This window comes from Macaca fascicularis, chromosome 14, assembly GCF_037993035.2.
Source record: "Macaca fascicularis isolate 582-1 chromosome 14, T2T-MFA8v1.1".
Lineage (NCBI taxonomy): Eukaryota > Metazoa > Chordata > Mammalia > Primates > Cercopithecidae > Macaca > Macaca fascicularis.
In genome coordinates, this window is record NC_088388.1 from 109,605,077 (window position 1) to 109,632,678 (window position 27,602).

A 27,602-nucleotide genomic window follows, 5' to 3' on the forward strand; every position below is an offset into this window, starting at 1 on the left:
TGGATTGCAAAGGCACACAAGGAAACCTTTGGAGGTTATGAAAATGTTCATTATCTTGACATAATGTTGGTATATAACATAAAAATTCATCAAAATTGTACACTTTATGTGTGCTTCATTGTACATAATTATACTTCAAAAAATCTCTCAAAAATAAACCAATGAAATATAAAATCAACACAATACAGAAAAGCTACAAAACTAGAAGCTGGTTCTTTGAAAAGATAAAATTGATATGCCTTTAACTAGACAGATCTGGGGGAAAAAAGAGAATTTAGAAATTATCAATATCAAGAATGAAAGAAGAAACATTATAGCTCCTACACCCATTAAAAACATAATTAAAATATTATGCATAACTCTGCATCAATTGACAACTAGGAGGAAATAGACACATTCCTTGAAAGACACAAATTACCTGAACTGACTCGAGGAAACTGAATACTCACTCAATAGTTCCATATCTATTAAATAAACATCATAATTAAAAATCTTCCCAGAAACAAAACTCAACCTAGATAACTTCATTGATAAATTCTACCCAACATTTTAGGAAGAAATAATGACATTCCTTCATACAATTTTTCAGAAAAAGGAAGTGATAGTTCCCAACCCATTTTATACCAAAGCCAGACAAGATAATACAGGAAAACTACAGACCTCTCTCTCTCATGAACACAGACTGAAAAATACTCCATAAACTCAGAATCCCTTTCTAACCACAAGAAATAATCAGACAAATTCAAACTGGAGAACATTCCAATTACCTGACTGGTCTTACCTAAGGTCTAAGAAAAACTCACAGTTTAGAAAAACTAAGAAAACATGATGACTAAATCTAATGTGGTATTCTGGGTAGGATCCTGGGATATAAAAAGTACTCTAGGTAAAAGCTAAGGAAATCTGAATACAGTATGACCTTTAGTCAATAATGTAATATTGGTTTATTAGTTATAACAAGTGTACTGTAACATTGTAAGATGCTAAAAATATAGTACACTGGTTGAGAAATCTAAAAAAACTCTGTAATATTCTTGCAGCTTTTCTGTAAATCTAAAATTACTCCAAAATAGAAAGTTTATTAAAAAATCAATGGAATCAACCATATTAAGACTAAAGCAAAAACCCCAACAACATGATCATCTCAAAGTTGCAGAAAAAAGCATCTGACAAAATTTAACAAACATTCGTGATTTTAAAAAAACACCTCATATACTAGAATTAAAGGGCACTTCCTCCACTTTATAAAGAACATCTACCAAAAAATCCTAAAGCAAACATCATACTTAATGGTGAAAGACTGAATATTTCCCTACTTAAGATCAGCAATAAAGACAATATGTCTGCTCTTACCACTTTCAACAATACAGTAGAAATTTTAGTACACTGAGGCAAGCAAAGGAAATAAAAATCAAACAAATTACAGTGGAAAGAGTAAAACTATTTTTATTCACAAATGGAATTAATGTGTATGTAGAATATCCTGAAAAATCTACATTAAAGCTAATAGAACTTTTTTTAGATTTAAAAATAGGTCAATAACAAAAAATCAATTGTATTTCTATATATTAGCAATGGATAAATGAACATGAAATATAAAAACAGTCATAATATCGACAAAAACAAAGATTTTTAGAAAGCTAAGTAATCAAGATATTATAATATCAGTATGGACAGACATGTAGATTGATGGAACTGTGTCCAGAAGTAGATGTATACATATATGGCCAACTGATTTTCTACAAAGGTTCCACAGTGAAAACATATGTACTTTTTGGGAAAGTACACTGGGAAAAGAAACTCTGTTTCAATAATTGGTACTGTAACAACTGGATATCCATAGGAAAAATAATAATCCTCTACCCTTACTTTATGCCACAGACAAAATTAATCAAACTTGATCCCAGGCTTAGTAGAAAAGAACATAGGATAACATCTTTGAGACTTTCAAGTATTCAAATGTTTCTAAGATAGGACACAAAATTAATAAGTTTTACAGCTTGATAGAAAAAAAAATTAGACTTTCTCATAATTAAAAACTTCTGCATCTAAAAAAGTACTGTTAAGAAAATGAAAAGACAGATTTAGAGGAAACATCTGATTATATATATTGAACAAAGGACCTATATCCACAATATATAAAAACTTTCAACTCTACAAGTTTACACATGAAAAAATGGGCAAAAGGTTTAAACAGATCACTTCACAAAGAAAAACATACAAATGGGCAATATTTTATAAAATGATGCATAATATTATTTGTCTTCAAGAAAATGCAAATTAAAACCACAATGTGATGGCACCATACACCCACCAGATGGCTATTTTTTTTCTCTTTCCTTTTGAGATGGAGTCTTGCCCTTGGCTCACTGCAACCTCTGACTCTCATGTTCAAGCGATCGTCCCACCTCAGCCTCCCAAGTAGCTGGGACTACAGGCATGCACCACCACACTTAGTTAATTTTTTCATATTTTTAGTAGAGACAAGGTTTCACCATGTTAGCCAGGCTTGGCTGAAATGTTTTAAGGTATCAAGCCAAAATGTTGGTCTTGGCGAAAATGTCTTAAGCTATTATTACTAAGTTTTGGTGAGGACGTGAAACAACTAGAATTCTCATACATTGTTGATAGGTATGTAAAATAGTACAACTACTTTAGAAAATAGGTCTTGTGATTTCTTTTAAACAAACATTACATGATCTAGTAATTCAACTCTTAAGATATTTGCCCAACAGAGTGAAGACATATGTCCACATAAAGATCTCACAAATGTTGACAGCAGCTTTCTTCATAGCAGCCCCAAATATCTCAAATATCTCTCAATAGAATAAACTAATTGTTTCATATCTATAAAATGGAATACTAGTTGGCAATATCAAAACAGAACAAACTTCTGATACATACAACATAGATGAATCTCAAAAAAAATCCTGCTGAGCCAAAAGGGAACACAAAAGAAATATATAGGACAAAAAGAGGGATATTTCCATTTGATAAAAGGTATAAGACATCAAAAGATCCTAAACTTTATGAACTTAACAATACATGTTCAAAACACAGAAAGCAAGAAACTAAGAAGAAGAAATTTACAAGTCCACAACTTAAGTGGCAAAAGTTTCACAGCCCTTTTAGCAAATGACAGAGCAAGAGGACAAAATATTAGGAAGGATATTGATGATTTACACAATCAATAACATACTTTTCAAACACATATCTAATACAGTACTCATAAAAACTACATTATCAAGTCATAAAAATTTAAAAATCAGATACGATACAACCATATTCTCTGATACAAGCCATAAACTTAGGTATCTACATTAAAAATTATGGCCATAAAAGAAAACAAAACCAAATAAAATAACATTTTAACTTACTGCTTTATACTAGGAAATATCTAAAGATAAGTAAATGAAAGAATTACACTAAGCAGTGTAATTTATAAAAAGAATTGGCCTCCACATTTAGAGATAAAAGTCAGTGATTGGTAACTGGCAGAATCATTTCTGAACCATTGTGTCACTTTCATTTAAAGTGATGATCTCTGATATGTCTACATGGAGCCAGAACAGACAGAATCTTATGGCCACCATATTATAATAGTAACAGTGAAGTTTCTTAAACCTAGTCCTAGGTACAGTCTTTATCTTACCAAATAGAAAATTCTCAAAACAGGCAGTCTAATATGATGGCTAAGGTAACAAATTTTAGAGTCAGAGGGAAGTAAATTTAAATTTCAACTCCATTACTTCATAGTTGTGAGAACTAAGGCCATTTTTTTTTTTTTTTGAGACAGCATTTCACTCTGTCGCCCAGGCTGGAGTGCAGTGGCATGATCTCGGCTCACTGCAATTTCTGCCTCCCAGGTTCAAGCAATTCTCCCGAGCAGCTGAGATTACAGGTGTGTGTCACCACACGCAGCTAACTTTTGTATTTTAGCAGAGACGGGGTTTCACCATGTTGGCCAGGATGTTCTTGATCTCTTGACCTTGTGATCCACCCACCTCGGCCTCCCAAAGTGCTGGGATTACAGGCGTGAGCCACCACACTCAGCCGGCTATTTTAAATCCCTAAGATTAAATATCTTTATTTGTAAAATGAAAAAGCCATTCAACAATGTATATACAATATACTTAGAACCTGGCAACTAGTAAGCACTCAGTTTAAATTAAAGCAATTATTAGTATGGGTTGAGCATCCCTGACCTAAAAATCCACAATCTGAAATGCTCCAAAATTGGAAAAAATCTGAGCGCCCACATGATGGCCTAAGTGGAAAATCCCATACTTGATCTCACGTGACAGGTCACAGTCAAAATGCAGTCAAAATTTTTCTTTATGTGCAAAATTATTTAAAATATTATATAAAATTACCCTCAGGCTATATGTATAAGGCATATATATTTTGTATAAGGCATATATAAAACATAAATGAATTCTGTACTTAGAAATCCCCAAGATTTCTCATTATCTATATGCAAATATTCCAAAATCCAAAAAAAATCTGACATCCAAAACACACTTCTGGTCCCAAGCATTTTGGACAAGGGATACTCAACCCTTATTACCAATACTAATATGTTGTCCTACACCTCAAAACTCACCATGTTCAAAACTTGTTCAAGTTCTTGATTAGCCAGTCAGTTAATGACTGATGTCATCACCATCTACCCAGTCTTCAAAAACTAGAAACTTCATTCTTAGCTCCTCTCACTTCTTTTTTTTTTTTTAACTGTGATAATGAATTATATATATCATCTCATCTTTATTATTATACTTTAAGTTCTGGGGTACATGTACAGAACATGCAGTATTGTTACATAGGTATACATATGCTATGGTGGTTTGCTGCAACCATCAATCCATCACCTTTACAACCAAATCTTACTCTCATTTCTAAATATCTCTATTTTTCCTCTTCACTGCTTCAGTTCAGATCTTTATTATCATTTGCTTCAATGATGTTCAACTGTCTTCTAAATGGTCTACCTGCCTTGTCTGTCTTCCAATCAGCTATTTGATAGAGCCAGTTTTCAAAACCACAAATCATATCACTAACTTTGATTTTCTCAGAACATTTCCCTACTATATAGAAATCTAAGGCCCTCAGACTGACAGAGACCACTTCTGACCTGGTCCTTACTTACTTTATTGGCCTCATCTCCTTTCTCAAAGTATGTCATGCCTTTCTACACACTTTGAGCTCTAACTTAAAATCTCATTGCTAGAACATTGTATCACCTGTTGTCTCTGCTAGAGCAGTGGTTCCCAACCTTTTTGGCACCGGGGACCAGTTTTGTGGGAGACAATTTTTCCATGGATGGTGGAGAGTTGTGGAGGAGGAGGAAGGATGGTTTCAGGATGAAACTGTTCCACCTCAGATTATCAGGCACAGGGACTAGATTCTCATAAGGTGCACACAACTTAGCTCCTTCACATGCACAGTTCATAGTAGGGATTGTGCTCCTAGGAGAATCTAATGCCAGTAATCTGACAGACGGAGGAGCTCAGGTGGTAGGTAATACCTGCTTGCCTGCCACTCACCTCCTGCTGTGCTGCCAGATTCCTAACAGGCCACGGACCAATACTGGTCCGTGGCCTGGGGATTGGGGATCCCTGTGCTAGAGGACTCCTACTCATCCCTCAAAACCCAGCATAGATAGCAGTACCTCATGAAGCTTTCCCTCATGCCCTAATGCAGCTGCTTTGTTCTCTTGTTTCTACCCTAATTATAACACTTATAGTCTATTCAAGTAATTTACTTCTGACAAATGTTTTTCCTCCACCAGGCTATGAGCTCCTTGAAGGCAAGCACAGAAAAGCAGATCTAATTTGATAGAGTGCCTGCCTCATGGTGAGCAGTCTTTGAATGAATCACAACATTTTTGTAAGGAAAAGCTGAGATGTTGAAAATAAAAATATATGGTATTACAACTCCTGCACATTTATTCCACAACTCTCTACTTCATGTTAGAAGTTTAAACAAATCCATATAATTGTATTTACTTTCAGCATGTTTCCATATGAGAAACACATAAATACAGTAAGTAGAGAATATTTCAACCATATATAGCATCACATTGATCATGTTTGTCATCAGTTTCAAAATACATAAACTTTGAAGCTGAATGACAGAAAGAGGTATTGTTTTAGTCTGTTCTCATGCTGCTAATAAAGACATACCTGAGACTGGATAATTTATAAATGAAAGAGGTTTAATTGCCTCACAGTTCCTCAGGGTTAGGGAGACCTCAGGAAACTTACAACCATGGCAGAAGAGGAAGCAAACATGTCCTTCTTTACATGGCAGCAGCAAGAAGAAGAGCCGAGCAAAAAAGGGAAAAGTCCCTTATGAAACCATCAGATCTCATGATAACTCATTCACTATCATGATGGTAACGACCCCCATGATTAAATCACCTCTCGCCAGTTCCCTCCCATGACATATGGGGATAATGGGAACTACAATTCAAGATGAGATATGGGTGGGGAAACAGCCAAACCACATCAGGTATAAAGGTTGATATCCCTGAATATAAATCAAAAATATTTTTGTACCTCCCTGAATTTTCCAAATTTTCCAAAATGTACATATGTTAATTTTATGATAAAAATGTATTCAACAATGAAAAGTAGGTATTCTATAAAATGAAAATTATAAAAAAGACCTAAATATCCTAAAATAAGTTTTTTTTTTGAAATTGACAAAACATATAGATTTATAGATTTATGGTGTACAACATGATATTTTGATATATGCATACAATGTGGAATGGCTAAATCAAGCTAATTAACATTATTTTATAGACTCTATATCATAGAAACCTGACAAAGGATCACAGTTGGATTCAATGTATAGAAATTATTCTTTTCCAAAAACAAAGTTAGACTTGATGAAAAAACATACCAACCCAAAGGCATATAAATACAAAATACAGAATGAACTGGACAATTCAAATTTAGCTGGTCTTCATTATCATGATGTTTCAGATTCAAGTGCTTTGGGGACTTACAAACTTCAAATGAAATGCTTTAATCCTATACTTTGCATATACACATATAATATTAAGAACAGAATTTGACAATAAAGAACTCCTAAAACTCATTAATAAACACTCAACCCAATTAAAAATGCCTTAAGTTTTAAATAGAAATTCCTCCCCAAAGACATACAAATGACAAATAAATACATGAAAGAATGCACAACATCATTAGAGAAACACAAATCAAAACCATGATAAGGCCACAGATGTTGTGGCCCATGCCTGTAATCCCACCATTGTGAGGCCAAGGTGGGCAAATGGCTTGAGCCCAGGAGTTTGAGACCAGCCTTGGAAAGATAGAGAAACCCAGTCTCTGCAAAAATTAGCCAGATGTGGTGGTGTGCACCTGTGGTCCTAGCTACTCAGGAGGGTGAAGTGGGAGGATCGCTTGAGCCCAAGATTTTGAGGCTGAAGTAAGTCATGATCGTACCTCTGCACTCCGGCCTGAGTGACAGAGCGAGACCGTGTCTCAGGAAAAACAAACAAACAAACCCCACAATAAGCTATCTCTTCATACCCACTAAGATGGCTATAATAAAAAAGATAGAAAATAACAACTGCTGGTAAGGATGTGGAGAGACTGGAATGCTCATATATTGCTGGTGGGAATGGAGAATGGTGCCATTGCCTTAGAGAATAGTTTGATGGTTCCTCAAAAGATCAGAGTTACCATGAGACCCAACAATTCCACTCCAAGTGTATACCCAAGAGGAATGAAACACATGTGCAAACAAAAACTTATACATGAATGTTCACAGCATTATTCATAAATAGTCACAATGTGGAAACAACCTAAATAAATGTCCATGAATTAACGAATGAATAAACAAAATGTGGTATGCCTATCTATACAATAGGAAGTAATGAAGTACTGATACATGCTACAACATGGATGAACCTTGAAAACATCACACTAACTGAAAGAAGTTAGCCACCAAGACCACACAGCACACAATTTCAGTTATTTGAAATATCCAGAAGAGTCAAAGTTATAAACATAGAAAACAATTGAGTGGTTGCTTAGAGCTGGGGATGTGGAAGTGCAGCAGGAGAGAATCAGGAATGACAGTTAATAGCTATGCATTTCTTTTTTGGGGATGAAAATGAAGATATTGGTGATAGTTTCACATCCCTGTGGATATAGTAAAAACCACTGAAGTATACACTTTTAACTGGTGAATTATACCATATGAACTGTATTTCCATAAAGATGTTGTTTTGTTTTGTTTTAAAAAAGATGTCTGGCCCCTTTTCCAACAAATTACATGATCTGGGGAATTGGCCTTTTCATTTATAAATGGGAATAGTATCTGTTTCCACCTCTAGCTGTAAGAATACATAAAACATATTAATACACGAGAGAAACATTCTAGAAAGCTAGTTTCATAACTTGAAGACGACTGTATTGATCTATTGCTGCAATAACAAATTACCCCCAAACATAACATCTTAAAACAACAAACATTTATTTATTTTTTCTGAGACAGGGTCTCATTCTGTTGCCCAGGCTAGAGTGCAGTGGCACAATCATGGCTCACTGCAGCCTCAACCTCCTGGGCTCAAGCAGTCCTCCCACCTCAGCCTCCCAAGTAGGTGGGACCACAGGTGCACACCATCATGCCCAGCTAATTTTCACATTTTTCTTTTGTAGAAACAGGGTTTTACCACATTGCCCAAGCTGGTCTTGAACTTCTATCTCATGCAATTCCACCTGCTTTGGCCTCCCAAAGTGGTGAGATTACAGCCGTGAGCCACTGCACCCAGCCAAACAAGTATTTATTACCCTACATAATGTATAAGGATCAGAAACCTGAAGTGTCTTAGTTGGGTGGGTCTTAGTTCTCATGAGGTTGCAGTAAGGTTTCAGCCAGGGCTGGCTGCAATCTCTGAAGTCTTGACTAGAGTGGGAGGGTCTGCTTCCAAGAGCCTTCATGTGGCTATTACAGGCTTTGGTTTCCTACCTGTGGGTTTCTCCACAGGGCTGCTCATGACATGGCTTCCTCCAGATCAAGTGGTCAGAGAAAGAAAGTGTGAGAGCAATCAAGAAGGAAACTCTGCCTTTTGTAACCTAATCTCAGAAGTGGGACATCACTACTTTTACCAAATTCCATTGGTTACACAGAGCAACTCTGATACAGTGTAGCAGGGATTAGACAAGGGTATGAATACTAGGAAGTGGGAATCACACTGGAGGCCATTGTGGAGGCTAGTTACCAAAACGACATGAAAACGAGTAGACCAAAGATTCTACCTAAGCAAATGTTTGACCTTTGCACTGAAAGAGGATACTACTTACTCCTCAACAGTGTGACAGACACACTCAGAGATGTTTTATGAGTTGCAATGAAAGGGTGTACAAGAACATTCACACTGATTTTCATTCTTCTTGTAACTGAGGTATGGTTAGAATAATGAAAACACAAAACTATAGAGCTGGGGTGAAAGAAGTACGAAAAGAATTTAGTCAACTTTACTCTCCCCTCCCCTAGCACCAACAGATGAGGGGAAAAAGTCCTAGTCATGGAAAGAATGGGTGGCTCCATCAGGGTCACACAGTGCTAGAGCAAGAGACTAGAATCCATTCTCTGTGTGTTCTCATCATACTCAGAACTATGTGTCAGAAAACCAAAGGCAGTGAGTGACTCATAATCCAGATGACATGGTGAACACGTAAGCATTAATTCAATATACATTGAACAGCTGGTCACTCCAGAACGGACATTTCTTTCTGTGGCTTTTCAACACTTTGAGGAAGTGAACACTTTCTCAGGCAGCAGTAGACTCTTACCCTCTTTCCATCCAACTAAGAGTTGACCTATGGTCAAGTTGAGGCAAGACCTAACCCCGGAACACTCGGCAAATTAGACATGTGACAGGAGACCCTAAAGATTTATATATTTTTAATAATTTTATTTAATGAAAAATTATATAACAGTTACAATATGCCAAATACATTATAATATTAACTCATTTAATCCCCTATGAAGTCTTCCCCATTTTACAGATGAATAAAGTGAGACCTGAAGAAGTTAAGTAACTTGCCAAAGTTCTCACAGCTGGTAAGAAGAAAGGCCAGGGTTGAAACCTAAAAAAGAATGGCTATAGAGTCCACACTTTCTTAACCACAATAATATGAAGCTTCTCAATAATAGTAATAATTGCTCTTCTGCTTCCCTAATATGTCTTTTTCTCAAGGTTCTGAAGGAAGGTCAATCATGTAATGCCAAAACTCTGAGAAATCCTAGCTTTCAAGTTGTACAGGGGAAGGGAGTATCTAGTCCAATATAGCAAGGATGTCATAGGACAGACTGCTATCCCTATGAACAGGGGTGAGGAAGGGCAAATAAACATGCACTAACGAGGTAGTGCTTTCCTGGTACCAAAATGAAAGACATAATTGAATCATAACTGCAATTAGCAAATTAAGCTAAAGTTAGAATTAAGAAATTAAATGGATGTGCTGTTCTGTAGCTACAAAAATAAATTAATTTGACTCCATCAAAGCCCAGTAGAATGTGGAGGACTAAATCTCCTAAAGACTTCTTACCAGAATAATACCACAAGAAAATTAGCACACTGCACCACAAACAGATGTATTTGATCATTTTTTAAAGAGTATGAAAAGTAGTTTGAAAAGAATAAAGCAATATATGGGCCTGGAAACCTTTTGTCTAACAAAGTAATGAGTTCCATTTTGGTAAAAAATTTGCCAATTTTGCCACTGTATAAAGCAATTGCTGTCTCTTTATATCTGAAGTTTACAACTTTGAAAAATGCTCATTGCAAGGAAAAACGATGGGGTTTTGCAGGCTACTGGCAATCTTCACATATTAAATTTCTACTTTGGTGTTCTCATCACATACCTTGGATCATTCACGGAACTCTCAATTATAAACCTCACAACATATTGTCCAAAACTGTAGGAATGGATCTGATGTAGAGCCAGCTGGCATGTAATGAAAGACAGCACATGGAACAGTGTTTGGCACAGAACTCTTCTAAAATAACATGTCAGTATAGTTTATGGTAATTTTGAAAAGGTCTTAAAGATTTTTAAAATTTCCTCTAAAGTTCAAAATTTTATTTAAGTCTTAAACCAAGAAACCATATCTAGGTATAGAAAGTTTATAAAATTCCAAAAAGTCTAGTAAGTTCTCTTTTAATTTTTCCTTTAAGTGATGTCAATCATTATTACAACTACCTTAGAGTCTCAGCATGAGAGTGGCCTTTATGAGGTCGTTGAGTTCATTCCCATTACTGTATCTGGAAGGTCCACACTAAACTATCATAGGTAAAGGCAGTTTTTCATTCTGTTATGAAAGTAGATTTTACTACAATCCTCAGTAAACCACTGTAGAGTATAAATGTATTTCCTTCATTCGAAAGTATGATAAGCTATTATCCACTTTAGGCTAATATTGAAGTTATGATGCTAACATGACAGAAGAAAAAGGAAGTGGAATACTGAGGAATTTGTAGAACACAATGGGGGATAGTCAGAGTAGGACAATGTGAGCATGGTGGTGTGTGGTCATGCACAACAGAAGTGAATGGACCCAAAGGAAGTGGAAGCCAGTTAGCAAATGGCGCTTTCCTAGTTACAAGTGCCTTCTGATTGGGCTCTCTCACTCTATTATCTGTACCCTAAACCAGCCAATTCTACAAGTACCTAAACTTAACTCACAGCTTTGGCACATATAAACCTCCTAGAGCCTCTTCATCTTAAGTGACTGAGCAAAGCAGGTCAATCTTCCGTGGCGCAAGCCCCCATCTCCCAGAGTCATTCTAGGCATACTGAGAACCTCTACATAGGGAGAACTCAAGAGTTGTCAGGGTCTACCAAAAATAAATCCAAAATATCCTGAGTTAATCCTGCTTTAGGCCAGACCTAGAAATATAATTGTCTTGCTAAAATGAATTTAATATTAGACTCTAGCAGGCTTCCAGATTCTCCATCTTTCATCTTGTTAATTTCCCATCTGCTATGGTCTTCAAAGAGTCTCTCTATGAGAATGTGTACTTCCTTCTGCTGCTACTACTGCTACTACTACTAACAATAATAAATAGCTTACATACATATGCAGCACTGATTATGTACTAGAGACTACTTTAAGAACTTTACATATATGAGACTCATTTAGTTCTCCTTAAAATCCTATGAGGTAGGTATTATTATTATCTCTGGTTGAAAAAGTTACCCAAGATCACACATACCTAGTAAGGGGAAGTACCAGGATTCAGACCTGGCAATTTGGTTTCGGAGTCTATGCACTTAGGCACTGTATCATATTCCTTTAAGACCAGACACCTGGGTTCTGGTCCTGTCTCTGACATTAATCAACTATGTGACCTAGAGGAAGTTTTTGTCTCAATTTCTGCTACGTAATGAGCCAGGATCAATGATCCACTTCTAGTTATACAATGCTGTGATGATAAAGTAGGTGCTTTTTATTAACAAGCTTGACATTAATAGATGAGCCAGAAGGCTTGAGTCTTAAAAGTTTCATATATATATATATATCTCATAGGTAAAGGCAGTTTTTCATTCTGTTATGAAAGTAGATTTTACTACAATCCTCAGTAAACCACTGTAGAGTATAAATGTATTTCCTTCATTCGAAAGTATGATAAGCTATTATCCACTTTAGGCTAATATTGAAGTTATGATGCTAACATGACAGAGGAAAATATATATATATTATATATATTATATATATATAATGGAAGGGAAGGGAAGTAATAATAACTAAGTTAATATTCTAAGCATTTTTACTTATTTCCTCATTTTATGTTCTATGATGTAAGCATTATGATCCATATTTACAGAGGAAAACATTGAGACTCAGAGATTAAGTAATTTATCCAAGGTCACACAGATTATTAGGATAGAGTGCCAGCATTTAAATGCAACCAAAGACCAAGCACTTTCTCCTATACCACAATTCTTCCCTGGTGTTGTCTTTCCCTCCTCTCAGCAAGATTTAAAAAGTAAGTCTTGCTAACAGCCCAAACACAATAAATTAACTTGGAGGTGGAGATGGAGATAGACAAGTGAATATCAACTTGAAAGTGGTAACAGGTTGTTACCCAAAACAAAAGTGGATACATTTTTGTGCAATTTCTACAAAGTGGGCTGTTCACCATATCAAAATAATATATTTTTGAAGGGAAAGTTTGTATGACTTGAATTCATTCCTAAATAAACAATGAAGAAATACCGTAAGAATGCCAATATATATGAGATTTCTAAACCATATACATGAGCTCTTGTGGTATTTTGCTGCATGAAATTACTTCCTAACAATAACAAAGAAACATTTTGTTTAAAAAATCTCCATTTTCCCTATCAAGACTTTCACAAATACCAATGAAAAAGTAAAGTGTCTTATACATTAAAGGAAGTCAGGAAAGTCAGAAACTACTGTGCTAACCTATTAAATTCCTCTTTTGGTTTGCAAATGGAGACATTAATTTATTCACTAATTCATCCAACAAATAATAACTGAACAGCAAGTATGTACAAGGTATTATTTTATTAATAAATGTGTGCTAGGACACTACAGGAAACATGCATATAAGGAGATTCCAATGAAGTATGATTGAGTGCTATGATTAAAAGATATATAGGGTGGTTTTCACACTGTGCCCAACAAATATATACAATTATTATGTGCCAATGTTTTAAAAAGGTACTGTTATGACTCCTATTTCACAGATGAGGAAACTGAGGCTTGGAGTAACCAGTTGTTATGGTGTGAATGAGAGTGATCATCTTTATAGATTTTTAACAATACAATTCTCACCCAAGTTCAAGTGTTGCAACTTAATTACCAATGTGATAATATTAAGAGGTGAGGCCTTTTGGAGGTGATTAAGTCATGAGGGCAGAACCCTTATGAAGAGAATTAGCTCCCTTATAAAAGAAGTACAAGGGAGCTGTTTGCCCCTTCCATCATGTGAGGACATAGTAAGAGATGCCATCTTAGAAGCAAGACTCTGTCTCAAAAAATAAGAAAAATCTATATGGAAGTATGGAAGTTTTTCAGTATTAAAAATAAGTTACATATCCAAATCCCAACAAGTGAAATGTACCAAAATACTCAATGTCACTTTCTTCCGAGCACTTAGCAAGTTCTCAGACTCAGTAGTTTTTCTCACCTACCCCCAGAAGACATACACTTTAGTCACCGGGTTGATCAAGAAATGTAAACTCCTTTTAAGAGATGCCTAATCAAAATTTAATTAGGAAGTCATTCTGCCAAATAAAAATACAGTGATATATTTCAGTGTCATATATAAATGACATCTGCATTGTTTGCATCAGTGTATCCCGGCTTTAGTGTGGATAAAAGAGAAAGGTTGTATCTTCACAGTTTAACACTGATTATCTAGAAACCTCAAGGGACAGTATTTTTTTAGGGGAGGTGGATAGAGGAAACAGAATTAATCAGTATAGCTGTCTTTAATTCTCTACTATAGATGTAAAAATTATTGTTTTTTAACAAATTTTTTAAACAAATACACAGTTTTGGGTAAAATTTTTTATTGGAAGCTTGTGAATATGAAGTGTCCTAAGGTTTTTCAGTTGAAAGTAGTCCTTATGTCATAGAAGCTTTAGCCTGAGATCAGGAACCAGTAATCATCTTCCCCCACTGTACCCCAGGGTGAGAATCTGCGATAACTATACATGCAGGTACTGAAAGTTCATGCAAACCAGTGGTTCATGGGAGGGTGGGGGTGGTACTAACCTCTAGGGAACACTTTGGAATTTTGTGGAACATTTATGCTTGGTCAGTGATTTAGTGACAGCAGCCAGGGATGCTAGGCATCCCCTGGAAAGCACAGAACATCCTGCGTAGAGAAGAATTGTGGGTTCCTGCATAGCTTTTGAAAGTCCCCTGTGTAGCATATGCATGAAGAGGGGGAAAAAAATCTTTATCTCATTATCTATTCCTGTAACCTATTTTATATATAAGCACAAAGTATTTTTATACATTTCAATAAACACTAAATTTTTCAGAAATGTAGCTACCTTGTACATCAACAGATAATTGTACTCTGTATTGCTTGGAACCATTTCTAAAAATCACCGGGCTTCATTTTTCTGTGCTTGTTACATGACATTTCTTATCTGACTTCTCTTAAATCTGAATATATTAATTGTAACTAGTTGTAAGCATCTTTACTTAGATGTCTTTAGTGTAATCATATCTGAGCATGTACTTATTGAAATACATACTTTATTAAGAACTACTTTCATTTTTTTCTGTATGTTAGAGTGTTTTATTATTTTTGACTTTTTAAAAATATCTGTGAATTTCATTTCAGGATATAAAAAGAGGAATTTAAACACATATATAGACTTTTGTATAATCAAGGGTCATTGGGTTTAATAGAATCAAGAACTACTGACACAGGTGAAGTGCCATGCTAGGGAAAACGCTAACACTTATCTGACTCACTGAAAAATGCCACTTCTTATTGTTTTAAGTTGAGAATCAATATAATAATATACAACAATGCTCTTCCCCACACTGCCTCCCTATCACTTCTTCAAGAACTGGTGTTTACATTAGAGCCAGTTCTCCCAGATTCTTAGCTTAGTAGTAGCAAATTATGATGAGTAGCAAGTTATTTTGTGTCAAAATAACTATAAGGAAAAAAGTCAGTTTGGCTGGACACGGTGGCACACCCCTGTAATCCAAACCCTTTGGTATGCCAAGGTGGGAGGAACACTTGAGCCTGGGCAACATAGCAAGACTCTGTCTCTATAAAAAAATAAATTAGCCAGGCATGGTAATGTGTGTCCCAGCTACTTCGAAGGCTGAGGTGGGAGGATCACTGAAGCCCAGGAGTTGGAAGCTGCAGTGAGCTATGATTGTGCCACTGCACTCAGACCCTGTCTTAATATATATATAATATTAATAATAATATACATAATATATAAAATAACATATAATTATATATAAAGACAGGGTCTGAGTGCAGTGGCACGATCATAGCTTACTGCAACTTCTAACATATATATGTATGTTTTAATCTTCAGTTAATTTCCTGGAAGTTTCTCTAGATCAGTAATTAGGGTGCACAATGCTAAGGAATGGGACCTTCACCTCTCTCATAATCTTATAAAGATGAGATTATGTTTTTATTTTGTGCAGCTCTTGGTGCTTGTACTCTGAAGGTATGCAAAATATTTGTAAGCAATACAATTTCAGGATTAGAAAGAACCTGAAAGGGTCCTCTAGTTTAGTGATTTCTAAGCCTTTCTAATTCGGTATTCTACAGTGGGATACAGACATAGGCATATTTTTCAAATCCATAGTTAATTCTGTGCACTCTTTTTAAAAATTGTAGTAGGAACACTTAACATGAGAGCTATCATCTTTATAGATTTTTAAGTATAGAATATAATACTGTTATCTATAGGATTCTAATGAATGCTTGGTGGAGGACCACTGTTGCATGATATAAAAGAATGCTTTTATGTTTATTTGCTTATAAAAAAGGAATATGAGATAGAATTTTAAGTATTTACAATTGACAGAAGTAATACATATTTCTTATAAAAGAAAACAATATGGACATGTATAAAACAAAAAGTAAAGTCCCTACCCCATCCCCAGGGGTAACTACTATTAATCATTTGTATATCCTTTTAAATTCTTGCCTGTTCAGAAGTGATTCAGATTTTTGTTGTCCCTCATGTTTAAATCTCACTTAAACGCAGATGTAAGAGTTCTTTTCAAGTCTCTTGCAGTTTTTTTAAAAAGTTGGAGATCAAATCCTATTATAATAAACATTCAAGAAAGTCTTTTGAATTTTGTCCACTTTTTTTATAATGTATGTTCCTGAAAAGTTACATAAATCAGATTTTATGAATTATTAATGAACTTGTTATTTTAAATAAATCCTATAGTTAAAACTTAAATTTTATAGTGAAAAACTAAATAGTAGTATTCAGTGATATACTTCTTTTTCCAAAGTTGTTACAAATAATGCAAATTTTTGCAAATAGAATTTTGCTTTCCTATCCATTATACTCCAGAAATATGAGAAATGTCTAAAGTCCAAGATGATAACAGATCTATTTCAAGTAGTACTTTATACAGCAAAATTCTCATAGCCTTCCCCCTTAATCATTTCTGTCTCTTGCAATGTAACATGAGAACTAGATTGCAAAAGATTTGTGGGCAGTGTTTCGGCAGACAGTAAAGAAATAGTGTTTCATTTATTGACATTTTATAGTTTTGGAATTACGCCCATATTTGATTTTGGCATTGCTGTAGAACCTTACTATTTTTACTATTGTTCCGTAGTTGTTACTTAGTAATTAATGACTTGTAGATGATAAAGCTTGCATGTAAATCTGCAGGAGATATCAAAGAATCCTTTTTAAAAATAATTTAATGAACAAGAGCTGGATTTGGATTTAAAGAGGAAGAAAGATTTAAATTAACTGATGAGTTAACTGTATTTATGTGTTAAACGTAGTTTTGTCTCCAGTGTTCTTTGGTGAATGCATAGAGTACATAAGGAGAGGCAGTTCACAGATTTTAACATTTTTTTTTTTAATGTGACACCATTCAGAGCTGCTGGAGGTGGTTTCTCTAAGTAATTATTATATTAGGAAATGTGACAAGACATCTTTCATACTAAGAAGGTTAGATGTTTTCTAAGGTGAGTGGTTACATGGCTGCAGTCAACTACTTTTACTCTTTGACACAGTAGTGTTCAGTTCTGTGTTTAAAGATGATCTAACGTTGTGTCATAATCATCCTTGTGTTAAGATAAGACTCTGAGCGCATATGTTAAAGGGTTTAGTTTTCTTAAAAATAAAATGAAAATGTTGAAATATATTATTTGTTAAACTTCTTCTAATTCTATGATCATATGATTATTTGTTGAATACAACAAATCAAAAGATTTCCCAGAAGACTGTGTATTTTCCAATATGATCTTAATTTTATTGTTTCATATAATTTTTCAGTGACAAAAACCTCAACCTCGTTTTTTAAATTTTAGATTCAGGGGTACATGTGCATGTTTGTTACATGGGTATATTGCATGATGCTAGGGTTTGAGCTTCTATTGAACCCATCACACAAACAGTGAATGTAGTCCCCAGTAGTAGTTTTTCAAGCCTTGCCCCCCACTTGCCTCTCTTCTTTTGGAGTCCCTTGTGTCTTTTGTTTTCATGTTTCTGTCCATGTGTTCCCATTGTTTCCTCCCACTTATATGTGAGAACACACAGTATTGGGTTTTCTGTTTCTGTGTTAATTTACTTAGAATAATGGCCTCCAGCTGCATACCTGTTGCTGCAAAGGACATGATTTCATCCTTCGTCCTTTCTTATGTCTGCGTAGTATTCCATGGTATATATGTAGCACATTTTCTTTAATCCACTGTTGATACTTAGTTTGATTCCATGATTTTGCTATTGTAAATAGTGCTTCAATAAACATAAGAGTGCAGATGTCTTTTTGATAAAACTGGTTTTTTTCTTTGTTTAGATACCCAGTAATGGGATTGCTGGGTTGAACTGTATTTCTATTTTTAGTTCTTTGAAAATGTGCCATACTATTTTTCATAGGGGTTGAATTTACATTTTTCAGAAAAATACCACTCAGATGCTAAGAAATTAAAGTATGGTAATATATAACAAGAATATAATGTCTACATAATCAATATGAACATTGTTTTAATATACTCAGCTGTTATTTTCCCCTTTTTGAGAAAGAATTTTGAATAGTTTCTGAATACTGTTACTTTAAAGGTTCACTAATAAGATCAACCTGTTAGCAAAAACAAACGACTTCTGTATATATACTCTGAATTCTAATGTTTGCAGTTTTCTAAACACATCATACTCTCTAGCCTTCTCTCAAAGGTCACTTCCTTCAAAAACTCCTCTAACTCTTCATAAATAACATCCATGCTCCTATAACACACTGTGTATCTTTTTATATATAAATATTAGACATTTATTGTTCATAGTTCTGAAGGTTGGCAAGTCCAAGATTAAGGCACTGATGCCCAGGCTGGAGTGCAGTGGCGCGATCTCGGCTCACTGCAGCTCCACCTCCCGGATTCACATCATTCTCCTGCCTCAGCCTCCCAAGTAGCTGGGACTACAGGCACCCGCCACCATGACTGGCTAATTTTTTTGTATTTTTTTAGTAGAAACGGGGTTTCACTGTGTTAGCCAGCATGGTCTCCATCTCCTAATCTCGAGATCTGCCTGCCTTGGCCTCCCAATCATATAGATTTTATATTAAATTAGCACAATTTGAAGAAATATCATAGTAACAGATATATCTTCACTTTAAAGTTGGTGAAGCCTTCACTTTACCTAAAAGGATTCACAGCTTAGAGAAAAATAACTGTAACATTCCTTGAACATAAAAACTCTTATGAGTTAAAATGCCGTTTAAAAATTAATGAATAAATTAACAAATATTTGAATTTGAAACAATGAATAAATTAATGAATAAAATAATAATGACTATTCAGTTTCAACACATTATGAAAGACTCTTAAAATGTCTATTGAAATGTTACGGTAGTCAGGTGTGAGCAAGGCGGGAGAGGACTCCCCGCAACACACACCAGGAGTATTGCGTGACCATCAGTTGATGGTCAGGTGGTTCATTTCTCTAAAGTAATAATTGGTCACAGCTGGCACTAGGGAAAGGCGGTAGCGTAATAGACAGAAAACACCTGAAACTGATCAGCAGCTTCCCAATGAGATTCCAGAATTATGCCAACATACAAAATCCCCAAGTCAAGAGGTCAAGCTGCGTACTTGTTTTCTCAAGTCGTCTGCTTGGGCCTCTTTCAAGTTGTACTTTCCTTTCTGTTCTAAATCTTTTTAATAAACTTTTGCTCCTGCTCTGGAAAAAAATGTCTATTTCAATGTCCACTGAAATAGTAATTAGCCTCCATCGGTGAAATGACTCTGTTCACAGATATTTAGCTTATTTTTCCACTTTGAATTTCACTAATTTAACCAATGCCTAAAATAAATCAATATTCCATTTAAAAAAATAATCTTAATATGGTTATCTTCCTTCATATCTAAAGTTGGTAAGAAAAACTGCCTATCCATGCACAGCCATCACTTTGTGTTGATTTAAAAACATGCAGTTTTGTGTGAAACAAAACATTGATTTTTCAGTATTTTGATTTCTATTTTACAAGTAAATTTTGTTAAAATGTGGAACTTTCAAGTTTATCTACGTTCTGGGGTGAAATTCACTTTTGAATCAGTTTTAAAGCAACTGAGCATATATACCAGCTGGGCCCTATTAAATAACCTCAGAACAAAAGTTGTATTTTCTACTCTTAAACAGAGAATTCTGGTGGTGATAACAACCTCTATACATTAAAGAATATGTGATCTGAAAAACACTTCATCTAATATAAAGTTCCAAGCACGTACTAAATGTGTAATACAAAGCTTTGCACTTACCTGGTAGTAGGCCGTTTTTGTAGAGCTTTATCCAGGATAAGAGATGGAGCACTCCTCCTCCTTTCTGCTAGTGTTTTCATTTTCTGTTGATGAAACAAACCAAAATGAAGACCACGTGGCTTGTAAGGCAAGACAATGTTGATTTTTTTCAATCCAATTTAACAAGTTTTGCATTGCCTATCTTTGCCTATCAAGGAGTCTACAGTTTCATTATGGAGATAAAACTGTAACATCTAAAATAGAATAGTTTAAAAACAAAACAGGACAATAAGTGTCAAAAAGTGGTAAAGGCAATAAGTATTTTTTGTGGTCAGAGAATAAAGAGGTTAAATGTTTACCAGAATATTTGGGAGAAACACACCATCATAACCATTATTACTGGTTATCATGTGTCCGGTTCTACGCTAAAGGCTGGACATGGATTATCTTATTTATAATCCAAAATGTCATCTGGGTAGATACTACTATCTTTATTTCACAGGCAAATTTGGCTTCAAGGAAAGACAAGTAAAGGAGAGGCAAAAACAGTTAAAGCCAAAGCACAGAGACTAGATTTTTGCAAAAATATTAACACACTTGGGAATCCCTTCTTCCAAATAGACTTTTTTTTAAAACAGTAACTTCAAACAATAAAAAATCTTTTTTTTCCCTAGGTCGTATATAAATATAAGCAACTGGATAATTCAGGTACTCTGTTCCAATGACCTAAAATTGCAGTAAATGAAGTTTATTCAACTTGAATTGTTCAGATAATTACTCTCTAAACTTAGTCTTATATATTTAACATATCTAGATACAGCCACTAGAGGCAGATGAGTAAAATTAACCATATAGTCACAAACAGCCATAAGCGAAGTTCAGGCTGTATTATCAAAACCATTCTTCTCACCCTGTGTCTTTATGCCCTTTCATCCCTCTCACCCCTGTATCCTCGCCAAAGGTCTTACCCACTACCTCTAGGTCAGTCATGCTTGGGAACTGGATGTTGCTCCGATGGGAACCATATAAAACTAGCCAGCTCAGTGTCAGTATCCTATTATGTGATTCATAAAGGAACGGCTTGTAGTTTTAAAAGTAAAACAATGATTCTAGCATAGGAATAAAGAATCATCCAGTGGGAAGAGGATGCTAGACTTCTTTGGCACAATTCTTATCCCAAAAATTCTCCATGCTCCTAGGGATCTCTCCCAAATTATTGTCACCACTGCTCTGGCCTCGGTGTTGCTATTCCACTCCTTAATCTTTTGGCTCACATGTGGAAGCTATAGGCCCAAATCTCCTTAGCACAGCTGAGACAACAGCTGAAATAATTATGTAAAACATCAATAAATGACAGGAAACATATGGGTTAAAAATAGACACTATCAAACGTCTCAATTGGGAGTTATTAACCACAAATAAATTTCAGGCCAGGTTACTTATATAAAAAGTTTTTGCATGATGTATATTTGATGTCTTCCTTCTAGAGAAACAGCCCAGAGTTATCATCAGATTCTTAGAAAAGTCTAATCCTTTCCAACACTGGTGATTTCAATAATCTAATTTATATATTATAGTGTGCAAGCCCCATCTCACTATTTCCATTACTCACACCTCTTAGGAACATAATCTTCAGGAATCTAAGATCCTTAGGCTCGTGTGACTGCAGAGGTTACAAGCAGAAAGGAAAACTGGGAGATAAGTATTTGTATTGCACTTCCTCATGTGAAGAATCTCAATACTGAAAGACGGGATTGATTTTACTAAGAAAAGTGGCAGTTTGTTCATATCCATCAAGCTATGTTACCGATTTTTTGCAGGGTTGTGTTTCATCTTCAGGCCTGGAATTGATTCCTACTCTCTATCCTGATTCCCTTTACAGGACCAATTTACTACTTTGAAGTGTGAAATGTACCCACTCTTGCAAGCTTTACCTTTGTCCCTTACACCCTCTGTCTGCTTTGTCCTTGAGGATCTGCCATTCAGCAGTTTTACATCTGCTTTCTCTAACCTTCTGAAATCACTGTCAGCAGATCCAAGATTCTAAACTAGATCTTCATTAGTACATAGTTTCTAATTCTGAGCTTCTTGGCTTTCAGGTTTATGAAGACTTTGGAAAGGATTCAAAAGACAGTGTAAAATGATTTAAAATGTGAAGAAAAAAACCTATGAAAAAGGATAAAAAGATCTGAGATCCTTCATTTAGAAACAGTAATAATCTCTCAAAATTAATGCAGAACTGTAATGTGGAGGAAAGCAAGCATCTTCCAAGGAAGATGAGGCAAAAAGAAATGGGGAGAAACATGGAATGAAAATCCAGGTTGACCTTGGGTAGTGGTTTGTTGAGAAATCTATAAAAGTTGTGAGCTAAATTTTACATGCAACTTCAGGGGTTCAGAACGCCCATAAAAGGGATTCCTTAGGGATTTATGAACCTCAAGTTAAGAAACTTTCTGATGTAACAAAATCTTCCCGAGAATGATAGCTGTTAAACATGAGAATGGATAATCAAAGAAGGGTGACACATTTTCTTCTGAAAAGGTGCTTTTGAAATGGGTGTTTTTCATGTAAATCTATTGTAGATCATTTGTATAATAGTGAATAGACCGTATTTTCTGAGTTTTAAAATTGTCAGATGTGTAAGGGGTCAAATGCTGAGTGTAGCCACCTCATCCAGCTTGATTTATATTGAAGAGAATGCAATCAAACTATCAGCAGGTAGTTTATTTTTATTTCAGGTTCCATTGTTCACACTCAGACTTACTCTATCATTAATGAGATGTGCAACCCAAGGCAATTCAGCCACTTCTCTGGGCCTCCATTTCCTTACCCACAAAATGAGACAGTTTGGACTACACAGTCACTTAGATCCCTTCTATTTCTGATAGTCCCACATTAAGTGTCCACCAAACATTCACCATGGATATGAAAGAAAATAAACATTACATGAACCGTACATTTAGGATTCACAGGATTCATTCTAAATAAGTAATAAAAGTCTTACAAGCAGCCAATATAACTGGGGATTAATAGATTTAGATATTAATTCATTCAAAATACACTGATCTTTTTCTTTTGCTCAAAAGTGTAACCAAACAAAGGGCCAGTAATAACTTCAAAATAAATTCACTGATCTCTTAAAGAATCTGTTGTCAGCGAATGAAAACTTAGATTTTCTTGTTTATAACAACTATGTGAAATACATCAAAATAGAATGAAACTATTGATTGTTTTACAGATGTATAATAGTACAAGCTTATCAGGACAGGTTTAGGTTATGCTTATCTTAGCACCAACAAATTTCACAGTTGTTCTGTGACAGGGATAACTATAATTCCTTGCCTCGCAGAAAACAAAGTAAACTACAAACAGTATATGGTATATATTTTCTGTTGTACTTGATGTTTATAACTAGATGACCTCATACATAGTGGATACCACTGTGAAATAGAATATATTTAAAAGGTAATGTTTTAAAGAAACGATAAGCTAATACATTTAGGCAAAATACCCAATTAATTAATTGCATTAATCTTTTGGGAATGAGTTTAATATCGTACCACTTACCTAGTGTTAAGTATCCCCAAAAACTAAATAATAATTTTATGTGAGCTAAGAAACAAACAAATATGAAGTAGTATCTATCTACTCCTCTGTCCCCGAAATGGGAAAAAATGAGGAGGAGAATGGAAGAAGTTCTAAAATGGAATAAAGAGTGATTAAATTTTAAAAACTATTGTCTATTTACAAATGGCCCTTTATTAAGAAAGTATAACATGAATACTAGAGAGAAATTATTAGGTTGGTATACAAGTAATTGCTGTTTTTGCCATTACTTCCAAAGGATCTTTGACCCTCTGCTGTCTCCACTGCAGTTATATTCAGTATTGGAGGTAAAAAAAACCTATTATGTCTAAGAGTAAATGAATAAAGGTCATAACTGAATATGAGAAACAAATGTCAGTAATTTGTTTTTATCTTTTACATTTAAATAATAACACAAATCTGCAGCAACATTATCAACTAATCTGCAAGGTGCTTTCCACTTCAAGTCATTTTAAATACATGGATTAATTACATATGCAACTCCCTGTGTTCCTTCATATATGATGCCTCAGTAGTAGCATTTCATATTACACTTATGTTTCTGACCCTTTCTAGAGAGCAGGGGCTATGTCTTCTTCCTAAATTTACTCCCTTCCTTCAACAATTATTTACTGAACTCTACTCTGTAGCAAGCATATTTTTGCATTCCCAAATCCTGGTATAAGGCCTGGCACAAACTATACACTCTATAAATGAGGGTTTTATGTGAATTACAAAACCCAGTCATTCACCACATAAATACTGCCATACCCAAATGCACACATATGAAAACAAACAAACCTTTAAGGGGCTCTGCTGGAATGGTGTCATTAAGAAAAATGTAAACATTTGCAAGAGTATATCTGTGCACTGCAAACTACACCTTTTGAACACAGTGTTGACACTTATCACTTTGAGCTACATAGTAAACATCTGCCTAACAATAAAGTTAATCATTTGTCAACAGAAAAAATGGTGCTAATTGGATATCCACATACAAAAGAATAAAGTTGGACCCCTACCTCAGACTATACAAAAATTAACTCAAAGACCTAAAAGTAACAGCTAAAAACTATAAAAGTCTTAGAAGGAAACACAGGCATAATCTTGTCATCTTGGATGAGGCAGTGGCTTCTTATTAATAGATATGACACCAAAAGTACAAGCAACAGAAGAAAAAATCTAGACACCATCAAGATTTAAAATTTCCATGCTTCAAAAGACACCATTAAGAAAGTGAAAAGACAACCCACAGAATGGGAAAGATTTTATTGCAAATCACATATCTGACAAGCGACTTGTATCTATTATAAAGAAATATTAAAACTCAATAATAAAGGCAAATTGCCCAATTAAAAATGGGCAAAGGATATGAATACAGTCTTCCAAAGAAGACACACAAGTTGCCAATAAGGATATGAGAAAATGCTCAACGTAATTAGCCATCAGGGAAATGCAAATAAAAATTACAATGCGATACCACATCACACACGTTAGGATGACTATAATAAAAAAAGATAATTACAAGGGTTGGTGAGGATTGAAGACTGGACTCTCATACACTGCTGGTGGGAATGAAAACTGGTAAGACAGAAAACAGTTTGGCAGATCTTCAAATGGTTAAACATAGAGTTACCATATGATCCTGCAATTCTACTCCTAGGTACATATCCAAGAGAAATAAAAACATATGTCCTCAAAAAGACTTGCATATAATTGCTTATAACAGCATAATTCATAGTAGTAAAAAAGTGGCAACATTACCAATGCCAATCAACTGATGAATGAATGGGTGAACAAAATGTGGTATATCTATACAGTGAAATATTACTTGGCAATAAAAAGATATGAAATACTGATACATGCTACAACATGAGTGAACCTTGAAAACATTATACTAATTGAAAGAAACCATTACAAAAACCATATATGATTTCATTTATATAAGGTGCTCAGAATAAGCAAATCTATAGAGACTTAAAGATTTGTGCTTGCCTAGAGTTTGGGGAGACAGCAGAATTGGGGGATGATAGCTAAGGGGGTTCAGTATTTCTTTCTGAGGTAATGAAAATATTCTAAAATTTACTGTGGTGATGAATGTACAATTCTATGACTACACTAAAAGCCACTAAACATAACTTTAGGTGGGTGAATTGTACGATATGCAAATTGATTTGGTTAATACCAAAGAAACCTAACTATCAAATTACTAAACCACTGGGCTCCAGTCCAGCAAACTGGTCCTTAGCCATAAGTTATAATTTTCTTCTTATCACAATCATTTGAACTATATGAAAATGGAAATTTTTTTTTATCCAATATATTTTTTGTACAAAAAGTTTCAGTGGCTCTCCATTTGAGTTCTTCAGAGATCTGAGGAATTTGCCCACCTGCTTATTGTTTTAATTAAAATTTTTAAAAAACTCTAGATTCATGTGCATGTGCATTACATCAGTATATTGTGTACTGGTGAGGACTGGGCTTCTAGCATACTCATTACCCAAATAGTGAACAGTATATCTGATAGGTAGTTTTTCAACTCTGGCCACCTTCCCACCCACCTCCCTTTTGCAGTCTCCAGTATTTATTATTTCCATCTTCATGTCCATTTATATCCATTGTTAGATCCTACTTATTAGTGAGAACATGTGGTATTTAATTTTCTGAGTTAGTTCATTTAGGATAATGGCCTCTAGGCTCCACCCATGTTGCTGCAAAGAAAATGGTTTCATTCTTTTTTTGGCTGCATAGTATTCCATGGTGTATATGTACCACATTTTATTTATCCAGTTAACTGTTGATGGACACTGGGGTTGGCTCCATGACTTTGCTAATGTGAGTAGTGCTGTGATGAACATAGAAATGCAGGTGTCTTTTTCTGTTTAGGTGTCTTTATAATGATTTCTTTTCCTTTGTGTAGATACCCAGTAATGGGATTGTAGGATTGAATGATATTTCTATTTTTAGTTGTTTGAGAAATCTCCATATTGTTTTCCATAGATATTGAACTAATTTACATTCCCATCAATATTGTATGTTTCCTTTTCTCCACATCCATGCCAACAGCTGTTTTTTTTTTTTTTTTTTTTTTTTTACTTCTTAATAATAGCAATTCTGATGGGTGTAAGATAATATTTCATTGTAGTTTTAATTGGCATTTCTCTGTTTAGTGATTTTTGAGCATTTTTTCATGTGCTTTTTGCCACTTGCTTTTATTCTTTTGAGAAATATCTGTTCATGTCCTTTGCCTAGTTTTTAATGGAGCTGTTTTTTTCTTGTCGAGTTCTTTCAGTTCCTTGTAAGTTCTACTTGTAAAGTTCTACTAGTCCTTTGTCAGAGGCATAATTTGTGAATATTTTCTCCCATTCTGTAGGTTGTCTGTTTACTCTTTCTTTTGCTTTGCAGAGGCTGTTTAGTTTAATTAAATCCCATTTGTCTATTTTTATGTTGCATTTGCATTTGTCTAGTTTCATTCTTCTGCATGTGGCTAGCCAATTTTTCCCAGCACAATTTATTGAATAGGATG

The 27,602-nt window shown here is 34.8% G+C and overlaps 1 protein-coding gene across 7 annotated transcripts in view; it reads right to left on the reverse strand.

Moving 5' to 3' along the window:
* The window catches only part of ARHGAP20 (Rho GTPase activating protein 20), a 123,324-nt gene that overhangs the window by 83,418 nt on the left and 12,304 nt on the right, over positions 1-27,602 (reverse strand). For 5 of the 7 annotated variants that reach the window (XR_012423683.1, XM_074015176.1, XM_005579563.5 and 2 more), the window contains exon 2: positions 20,513-20,595. Coding sequence is in view for 2 of the 7 variants with exons in the window: in XM_005579563.5 (XP_005579620.2) it covers positions 20,513-20,595 (83 nt within the window). In the remaining 5 variants the exon portion in view is untranslated. Of the gene's footprint in view, positions 1-20,512; positions 20,596-27,602 lie in introns of those variants that run through there. The other 2 variants (XM_074015177.1, XM_074015174.1) reach the window with 1 other exon arrangement.